A 10,654-nucleotide genomic window follows, 5' to 3' on the forward strand; every position below is an offset into this window, starting at 1 on the left:
CTTAAGGTTGAGAAAGAATCACCAATGTTTCTTGAAAGAATTCAAGGTGATATATGTGGACCAATTCATCCACCATGTGGACCATTTAGATATTTCATGGTTCTAATAGACGCATCTAGCAGATGGTCTCATGTTTGTCTGTTATCAAGCCGTAATGTGGCATTTGCAAAATTTCTTGCCCAAATTATTAAATTGAGAGCTCATTTTCCTGATTACACCATTAAAAGGGTGAGACTTGATAATGCTGGTGAATTTACATCTCAAGCATTTAATGACTATTGCATGTCTATAGGAATTGTTGTTGAACATTCTGTTGCTCATGTGCATACACAAAATGGTTTAGCCGAGTCATTGATTAAACGTTTACAGTTAATTGCTAGACCATTGATAATGAGAACAAAACTCCCTGTATCTATATGGGGTCATGCAATTTTACATGCTGCTGCATTGATTCGCATCAGACCAAGTGCAAGTCATAAATATTCCCCCCTACAACTTGCTTTTGGTCAAGAGCCAAATATTTCCCATCTTAGAACATTTGGTTGTGCAGTGTATGTTCCAATTGCGACACCACAACGTACAAAAATGGGTCCTCAAAGGAGGTTGGGAATATATGTTGGATATGAAACATCTTCAATATTAAGGTATATTGAACCTATGACAGGTGACGTTTTTACAGCACGTTTTGCTGATTGTCATTTTAATGAAACATTGTTCCCTAGATTAGGGGGAGAAATGAAAAATAAAGAAAATGATGTTTCATGGTGTGAACCTCAATTAAAGTATCTTGATCCTCGCACAAAAGAATGCGAGACAGAAGTTCAAAAGATAATGCATATACAAGAACTTGCAAATCAATTGCCTGATGCATTTACAGATACAAAAACGGTGACAAAATTATATATACCAGCAGTAAATACTCCAGCTCGAATTGAAATTCCAAAAGCTGGCAATAACGTCACTCATGAATCTTTGCCACGTCAGAAACGTGGAAGACCAATTGGTTCAAAGGATAAAAATCCTCGAAAAAGAAAATCAGCTGATAATGAAGTAAAAGAAAGTGTTCAAGAAGAACCACAAATCAGTACTCCTACTGCAGAGGAGATTGATGATGTCAATACAGAAATTGCAATCAATTATGCATATTCAAAAATATTATGGAACCGAAATGAAATGAAAAATCTTGATGAGAAATTTTCATTTAATGTTGCATATGACATCATGAATAATGATGATGATCCAGAACCAACATCTATGGTTGAATGTCAAAATAGACATGATTGGGCTCAATGGAAAGAAGCAATACGAGCTGAATTAGAATCACTCAATAAAAGAAAAGTTTTCGGATCCATCATTCTCACTCCTAAAGATGTGAAACCTGTAGGATACAGATGGATTTTTGTCCGAAAAAGAAATGAGAAAAATGAAGTTACAAGGTATAAAGCTAGACTTGTAGCTCAAGGTTTTTCTCATAGACCGGGAATTGATTATGAAGAAACTTATTCCCCTGTTATGGATGCAATTACTTTTAGGTACTTAATCAGCCTGGCAGTTTCTAAAAATTTAGAAATGCATCTCATGGATGTTGTGACTGCTTACCTATATGGATCACTTGATAGTGATATATATATGAAGATACCTGAAGGATTTAAGGTACCAGAAGCATCAAATGCAAAACCCAAAGAAATGTATTCGATTAAATTACAAAGATCTTTATATGGGTTAAAACAATCGGGACGTATGTGGTATAACCGATTAAGTGATTACTTGATAAGCAAAGGGTATACAAATAACCTTACTTGCCCTTGTGTTTTCATTAAGAAAACAACATCCGGATATGTGATCATAGCTGTTTATGTTGATGATCTTAACATCATAGGTACAAATAAAGAGATCTATGAAGCCATTCAACTTCTAAAGAAAGAATTTGAAATGAAAGATCTCGGAAAAACCAAGTATTGCCTTGGTTTACAAATTGAGCATATGCCTAATGGTTTACTTGTACATCAAACAACATATACTGAAAAGATTTTGAAACGTTTCAATATGGACCAGGCAAAACCATTAAGTACTCCTATGGTTGTTAGATCACTCAATGTTGAAACTGATCCATTTCGTCCATGTGAAGATCATGAAGATATTCTTGGACCAGAAGTACCATATCTTAGTGCAATTGGAGCTCTTATGTATCTTACAAATTGTACAAGACCTGACATTTCTTTTACAGTTAATTTGTTGGCAAGGTTCAGCTCTGCTCCTACCAAAAGACACTGGAATGGGATCAAACACATATTTCGATACCTTCGAGGAACTACTGATTTAGGATTATTTTATTCTAACGAATCAAAACAAGATTTGGTTGGTTATACTGATGCAGGTTATTTATCCGATCCACATAAAGCTAAATCTCAAACTGGATATGTATTCCTAAATGGAGGTACTGCAATATCATGGCGTTCTCAAAAACAAACACTTGTTGCTACATCATCAAATCATGCCGAAGTGATTGCATTACATGAAGCTACTCGGGAATGTTTTTGGTTGAGATCAATGACACAAATCATTACTGATTCTTGTGGACTAGAACGCGATAAAAGTCCAACAATTATCTATGAAGATAATGCAGCTTGCATAGCACAGATGAAAGAAGGGTATATCAAAAGTGACCGAACCAAACACATACCTCCGAGATTCTTCTCATACACTCAAAATCTCATTAAGGACAACGAGATTGAAATGAGATATGTTCAATCCAGCAAAAACTCTGCTGATCTTTTCACGAAAGCACTTCCAACTGCTATTTTCAGAACACACGTTCATAACATTGGCATGAGACATGTTCAAAAGATGTAACAACCGAAGCGATGTCTACTTAAGGGGGAGTCAACTCCATGCTGCACTCTTTTTCCCTTAGCTAAAGTTTTTCCCACTGGGTTTTCTTTAGCAAGGTTTTTAACGAGGCAGTAACTTACAGTTGATCTTCAACAAACAAAATTGCTATCCAAGGGGGAGTGTTATAATATATAAATATATATATATAAATGGATAGTCAATTATTGATACACAAAAGTAATATTATTGTATTACCTAAACTTGTGATATTTTTGCTATAAATAGCCATGAATGCAAGCATTAAACTTGCACTATTTTCTCACACTTACAAAGTGTTTCTTTCTTTCTCTCCATTATCATCTTTATTCTTATACTTCATTATTAGTATTCTTAATCAAGAATCAAATCACTAAAGGTAGTTATAAGCCTACTGAATTATAACATCAAGAATCAAACCACTAAAGGTAGTTATAAGCCTACTGAATTATAACAAGAATAACATACAAATTTATTTATTTATTTATATGTATTATTTTATATTAAAACATTATTCCATTATATGTAAAATCGTTTTTAAATTTAATAATTGTACTAGTTTAAGACCCGCGAATTCGCTGGACTTTTTTAAGGATATTTATTATAACCCATATGAAACAATATGTATCTTTATTTATTGCGGAGTAATAAAAAGATGGCAGTCGCTTACATATAGAAAATCTTGAAGTAACATAAGTACATAATCACAGCTAAGTATAAAATTGTTCAAAGTGCCTGAAAGGCATGTATTTGACCAAGCACATTAAATCTCATCCTTTGATGATCGTAATTGTATGTATTAATAATAATAATTCTTGTAATATTTTTTGCATTTTACAATTGTTAATAAATTTAAATAATGTATAAAAGAAGTGGTCCAAGCTGACCCATTATAACCACTGTTCTTAACCCACTTATTTTGTCACCTCTATATTTGTAAATAAAAAGTAACAGAGAATCATCAATATATATAACATCTTGCATTAACTTTTTGCAAACTTGCTGAATCTCACTGCTTAGTGTGGAAAAGAACATTTGTTTGTCATGAGGTGTCATCTTGAAAATTTCTTGTACATCTCTTCTCCCATCTGGAGACTGCAAGTAAAAGAGCATTTATCATCAACGCAAGATAGTACATCGAACCCAAATCGTCGCGGTAATATGGTTTGGTTGTCTAATGGGGTCACGGGTACCAATTACCATAAATAAGTGTACATCTTTAAACTTGCGCATATCATGTTCTTCAAAGCCGTTAAGGTGCAATAAGAATTAAAAAGCCCTCGTGACCTTTTGACATGTTCCACTTTCACCTCTAACAAAGGCACATTAAATTTGAGAGGTCAAATGAATTACTATTATAATTATTACATATCCATTGGAAAAAAAAACATCCGACCTGAGATGGATGGAGCTCCTTGATAGCATTGGAATGAATATCCAAAGCAAGTAATGATATTGGAAGCTTGCATGTCACCTTCATAGTATTTAAGATCGCCAAAGTTACTCAAAGCAACCAAAAGCGCTTGGGTTAATACACGAGGGTGAACCTTACCTCTGTCTTTATGCTTTCTATTGATTTTGTCTTTCCTCATCTATCGATATCTTGATGCGTGTAAGGTAGCACCCACAAAATATATGTAAGAGATCAAACAAATAACGCATATAACAGAAAAGACTCGCTTCAGGTTGCTCAAGTTTTATCTTGTTTTCCTAATAAGTGGTGAATAATGATAGAGAAGGGTACCAACATTGGCTACCTGTTAGTAACTACTTCATACTTTTTGAAATAAATTCTGTATTCCAGCAGCTGAAACCTGTTAGTAATTTCTCGAAAGATACTTTGTCATCCCAAAAAGTCCTAACAGGATAGAAAAGAAAAGAATTATCACAAGTATGACTTTACTTAGCAATAATTATTGAAAAAATTACTATAAACTTAACACAATCACCATCAAAATAAGTTCAGACTAAAGAAGATGCATCCATGAGATTAGCACATCAAATCCCATATTTGTCAACAGCCTTAGCCTGAAGTTATAAGAAATACCTCATGCTTAACACTTGTTAATAGATATACGGAAAACCCATCCGAGGTAACTTGTCTTGCATTATTAATGATGATCCTGCATCATCTCTCAAGTTCCACAAATTGAAAATTTTGTAAGAAAGATTTGAAAGAAAAAAAATATGTGATAGAAGCGTATGCCAAATTTACTCTGATCCGTACAACATTGAACATTGTGATTCCAATATGTAATCTTAATGAGCGTACAAAATTAGTACCTACAATTAAAACCACTCCCTTTTTCATATGGCTGAAATATTTAAAATGCTAACAATAGTTGTACCTGGGTAATGGTAACTTGATCTCGTAAGTGCTGTAGAGAGCCGACCAAACCTTGGTTGATGACTTTTGCATTTCCCAAGTTTCTCCAAATATGAGAAAAAAACCTGGATGTTTTCAACTTCAAATTTAATTTTTTTTTTTTTTTACCAAATTGTAAAAAGAACTAAAAAGGAATTACAGATAAAGATGGCTATTTCATCCGATTTATAGATTTCAACCCATCACATCCCAGCTCAACCCACTTTGATATGTTTCCAAACCCACCCATTTTCCAGTACAACTGCACCATTTTGATCTACTTGGAATATTTGTAGCATCCTAATATCGAGGAGACAGTGAACCCTTCTAGCATCCTAAGAGTAGTATATGTTCAAAAGTGCAACATCCACCACTTACTCTTAATTTTACATTAACACTTACTCTTAATTTTACATTAACACTGAATCAACACCTTTCAAAGAGTTTTTACATGGGCAATCACTTGGAGTTCTCATGTCGAAGTTGCTCGCAACACGTAATACACAAAAACATAACGTACTTTCTTGTAGCACTAATCACTTCACAGCTCTTCTTTTTTCTACCAATTCAATGGGAGGCTTCCATTTTTCAGCATACAAATCTTGCAATCAAAAACACATAAATTCATGTATTACAACTCAGTGAGAAACATGTTACGTATATAAAAGCAAAGATACTTACATGAGTGATAATAGGCTAGAGTCTAGACTATATATATAGTCGATTGTAGTTACCAAAGCATTAGTACTTAAAAATCCTTTTTTGTCAGTTACCAAAGTTTTAGTACTTAAAATCACCAAAGCATCCAGATATCATTATACCAAACAAATAAGCCAAAGCCTTTTTGGTCAAGTTTTCATTTTTACATTATCAACTAAACGCTTAAATTTTGCAACTAATTTCAGCTCAATTAGCCAACACGCAATATTGTTTATAAAAAGTATTAATGATCACATATAAAAAATCCATAGGTACCCGTAGACCAACATATTGTTTCATTGCTTTGTGGAGCTTGTAATCAGTAGACAGCAATGTGATCATAACATTGTAAGATGAAGGCATAATCACATAATACTCTTATTTTTGAATCAATGGAGTTAAAATATACCTTCATAACATCATAAGAAAAACTAAATAAGAACCCAACAAAAAAATTAATGAGCAGCCAACTTATACTAAATATAAGATTTAGGAGGTTTTTTGTATGTTGTTATACATTATATACATTGGGTTGACTTTCACCCATCCTGGCCCATTTAAAACTCATTCAAACCTTATTCTTTTAAGCTAATTTGTACTACCTATTTGATCTGCTAAAAAAACAACTCCTATTGACTCATGCATAAATGGGTCATGATTACCACATCTAGGTAATAAATCAAATCAGATAAATAATAGTGTTACAACAAAAGAGGTCAGGTTGAGCCATCCCACAAATGATTCTGTAATATTCGTTGACTTAAATTAACAAATACATTTTCAAGTTACTAAAACACCTACTGAATTTCTTATCAAATGCCATCCCAAGCGCAATTTTACAGCATCATTCCAACTGCATATTTTTTTTAACTTAGATCATAACTAAATGCATGTACCTGTTTTTTGCAGACTTATTGTTTAACAAAAGAAGGGGACATGTGACACTTTAAATCAAACAAAACAGTACCATTTTCAAGTGCTACACATCACCTACATGTAGTCATATTAATCACAAGATGAGTCCTATAATCACCCGATCAATCCTGTAATAACATTGAGCCAATCAACAAAATAAGTCCTATAATCACATAATCAAATATCTGATTCCTACAACGAATATTATATTACGATTAGATATATCCAAACCATCCTCAATTCAAGTTCAAATGTAGAAAAACAATCGCTGCTAACCTGGAATATGTACCTCATTAGTGGAGCCGAAACAATTCTTAGATGAACGAAGGGGATGAGATGAATATTGCACCCCCTGAAAAATCATGGGATACCATTAGAACAAAACAACTGATTGTTTATATTAATAATACTTAGTAAGCTAAAATTGGGATTCTTAAAAATTGCTGATTCAATCAAACCAAAGTAATGAATTAACATGATTTATGCAAACCTAGTTTATACCTTAAACTGGTTTAGGGAAAAAATCAAACTCATACGATGCCTTTAAATAACATAAGATGCCATCTCCTCTCCAAAAAATGATTAGTAAAATGTACTAATTAGAAAGAACGACAGTTGTTAAAAAGAGGTGTTCTAGGATGAGCAACAAAAACATAACGAACAACATGCTGTAATGCAAAAAGAAAAAAAAATCAAATGAACATTAGTGCAGGTGACACCTGATGTTCGTGTTTGTTATCAAATCAAATGACCAAGAATAGATCTTGCATACTCGATCACAACAGTTTGCATCCATAGACAAATACCGAGGTACGGTATACTGTACTCAAGTGCGTATTTTGCGGCAATGATTTTCCCTTCAACACATCTGTCACGAAAACCGCCCGAAACAAGAACACCATCCGCAGACTATAAAAATGAAAAGAGAAAATAAGATTATGTTGGAGATAACATGTAAGGATCGTATAGCCCAAACAAAATGTCCTGCAATATAAGCCCAAGAGTCCATCCTTTTCTAAAACTAATTGGCGATAGAGGGACTTCCCCTTAGACTTATATACATACATTTGTTTTGTCCTATGAGCGATGTGGGACTTTGGTTTGCACCTCCAACAAACCTCCCCTCAAACCCAAGTCCATCTGGGCCTCCCCTCCAACGATAGTGCGGATCCAACCTTTACCGCCGCCAACTCGGAACTCTCAACCTAAAAAGGGTCTATTATTTAATAATAACAATTTTAGAGGTTTTTTCATATTTAAAAGCACTTTAGGTGACTTTCAACCCGTTTGACCAATCAACTCACTAAACCGAGGGAAATACACTACAACCCAAAATGACCTGATTTTTTTGGCAAAAGAGGGCACTGCTTTTAAATTACTGTAAAAAAAGGTATGTGTGAATGAAGATACATATGAATCTGAAAGACCCGTATACTTCCCAACCATGGAAATTCTTACCTGCATGCATAAAAAAAAAAACTAAGAAGATTAGCAAAGACAATAAAACAGATTTATGTTGAAATTTTATGTCTACAATAAAAATACCGGCTCGTTTAGCATGTCACACAGTTGAGCCCTAGCTGTCCATTCTCTTAAAACGGACTTGCAAGAGATAATGTACCAGAAGACGATTTCAATATTGATCGAGCAATAAAGCCAATCAGAGGCTGCTAAACACTGGGTTGGGTAACACGTCAAAATGGTTCGGACTGCATTAAGCAACCCCACAAACACTTTAATTTAATGTAAAGATAATGCATTAAATAGTATTACAAACGTGTATATATTGAATAAAATAAAATAACTTTTTTTTAAAAGCCAGATTAGAACAATGTAAGCGTCTAAATTTAATGTGACTTGATCAATTCCTCCGCAAACCGTTTGACCCACTTCTTTTACAAAAAATTCATAATTTGACCGATTACCATATAAACGACTGAAATAGCCACCTCTAAAACCAAGTAATGCAGGTTGTCGCCTCGTGATTAGTCGGCTCGGAAAGAGAGTCGGAAACTCGAGCTCGAAACACTGAATTTTAAAGCTGACTTTTAAAATGCTTACACGTTTAACGGTTTTTTAAAGTAAGATGCTTTTCGAAAAATCTTGAAAATCAATTGACCAAATTATAAATTAAAAACTAAGTGAAACGGGTTACTGTTCAAAGTTCAAACAACTTGCAGAAGAAAAAAAAAGGATAAAAAAGAAAACAACTTAAAAGGTCGGATCGATACTCATCTGTCGTTCTTGGTTGATAAAGGACCATGCTCCACTTATGAGTATAACTTCAAATGACAAACCCTGAAGATGAACATAAAGGCATTTTTCACATATATGCAATGAAATGGCTAAACAGATGTAACGAATGAGTAGGTAAATGTTTATCAACCTGAACTTTGTGAAGATTCCGATCAGTTAGAATCTTATAACCGGATAATTAACCCACAATACTCAGTTGTCAATCCAGGCTCCCATCTAAAGAGTGTTGTCAAAGTTGAAAACTTGATGGCAAATTTCTGCAAAATATTTATGACTTAATGAAACATTGAAACATCTATCTATAAACACCTCTAATTATTCAAAAGTGAGATTCACATAAAAATGTGATATTGATAACTAAAATTCTTAAATGGTATTACTTACCTATGCGTTTTAAATAGATATTACAAAGCTACAAAGTTGCTTACATTAAGAAAGTAAGTTGTGTACGAAAGTCATAATAATGAATACCTTTGTCCCATTAAAAATTCGAACTCTAGACTATCTTGACTGGTAGCAATAAATTACCGATTTTAACTGTAATGTATGGGCAATAGAACACTGTAAACATTAGGTAAGACAGTGTGGTTACCTCCACATGCCTCACAACTAATAAAATCCAACGATAATCTGAATTGAGGATCACCACAGAGACAACATTTAGGTTGACTGGGGATGGAATCAAACTGCTTTGAAGCCACAATATGATTTTTGGGCCTGAAATTTGTAACCATATTTCTCATCCTCAACAATATTAACTGTCAGCATATAATAAATCAAGAAAATAGCAAAGAAATTATAACTGCACATCAAGAAAACATAGAAAAAGTTAAAGAGGACCTCTTTAACTTAGCCAATGTACAAACCTAACCCCATGATAAAAATCGATACATCTAATATCTCGATTTGATTAGGGTTTGAACATAATAAATTTCGGAATTAATTCAACTAAATAAAGATTTAAGTGAAAAACACAAATTAAAATACCTGTATATATCGTGAACATACAAAACAAAATATAATGCATCATTGATGTATCTCCATATGGTTACCGTGATTATTTCAATGGCTCCTCTCTACTAAGAATATCAATAATCTGCTGTGATTACATAATCTTCAGTTAGTAGCCTTTTTCTTGATAAAACCGTATTTGTCGAATCTAATCTACACGATACAGATTAACTCAGATTATTGTTTGCACAGTGGATCGATAGATACTGAAATCCAGGAAGAAGATGATAGCCGCCTAATTGTAAAAGGTTTTGTTTCTAATTCGTAAAAAGGTTTATGAATTGTGTTTGTGGAAGGAGCGTCGAATATCAGAGAAAAGAACGTGATTTTTTCGTAAATTTTTTCCGTATTTGTTTGTGTATGCAATTTTATCCCAGGGGTAATTTAGGGAGTATTGTGAAACTAATTTGATTTATTAGCTAATAGATGAAGATGGAGAATTTTGACCATTAGATTAAGGGGTAAGGTGAAGTCATTTTTTAATCTAAGGGTTTTAAAGGAGGCTTTGAAAAAGATTATTAGCTAATAAAAACTCTTTTT

General features: G+C 33.4%; 1 protein-coding gene across 33 annotated transcripts; it reads right to left on the reverse strand.

Annotated features, from left to right (window-relative positions):
- Positions 1-3,649: 3,649 nt before the first annotated feature.
- Positions 3,650-10,419, reverse strand: LOC139861273 (uncharacterized). Of its 33 annotated transcripts, none has more exons than XM_071849627.1 (15): positions 10,091-10,419; positions 9,696-9,820; positions 9,234-9,360; positions 9,079-9,145; positions 8,393-8,556; positions 8,258-8,305; positions 7,620-7,756; positions 7,137-7,199; positions 6,927-6,975; positions 5,754-5,834; positions 4,818-5,319; positions 4,626-4,726; positions 4,421-4,470; positions 4,265-4,342; positions 3,650-4,180 (listed from the first exon to the last, which is right to left on the reverse strand). In XM_071849627.1, the coding sequence occupies exons 4-9, from the start codon at positions 9,080-9,082 to the stop codon at positions 6,942-6,944; spliced, it is 450 nt and encodes a 149-aa protein (XP_071705728.1). In that variant the 5' UTR covers positions 9,083-9,145; positions 9,234-9,360; positions 9,696-9,820; positions 10,091-10,419; the 3' UTR covers positions 3,650-4,180; positions 4,265-4,342; positions 4,421-4,470; positions 4,626-4,726; positions 4,818-5,319; positions 5,754-5,834; positions 6,927-6,941. The 33 variants fall into 33 exon arrangements, with proteins under 33 accessions (XP_071705728.1, XP_071705725.1, XP_071705731.1 ...); XM_071849624.1 differs by having other exon boundaries at positions 6,209-6,975; XM_071849630.1 differs by having other exon boundaries at positions 4,818-4,991; positions 5,217-5,319; positions 5,754-6,975.
- Positions 10,420-10,654: the final 235 nt, after the last annotated feature.

Source organism: Rutidosis leptorrhynchoides, chromosome 8 (genome assembly GCF_046630445.1).
Source record: "Rutidosis leptorrhynchoides isolate AG116_Rl617_1_P2 chromosome 8, CSIRO_AGI_Rlap_v1, whole genome shotgun sequence".
Lineage (NCBI taxonomy): Eukaryota > Viridiplantae > Streptophyta > Magnoliopsida > Asterales > Asteraceae > Rutidosis > Rutidosis leptorrhynchoides.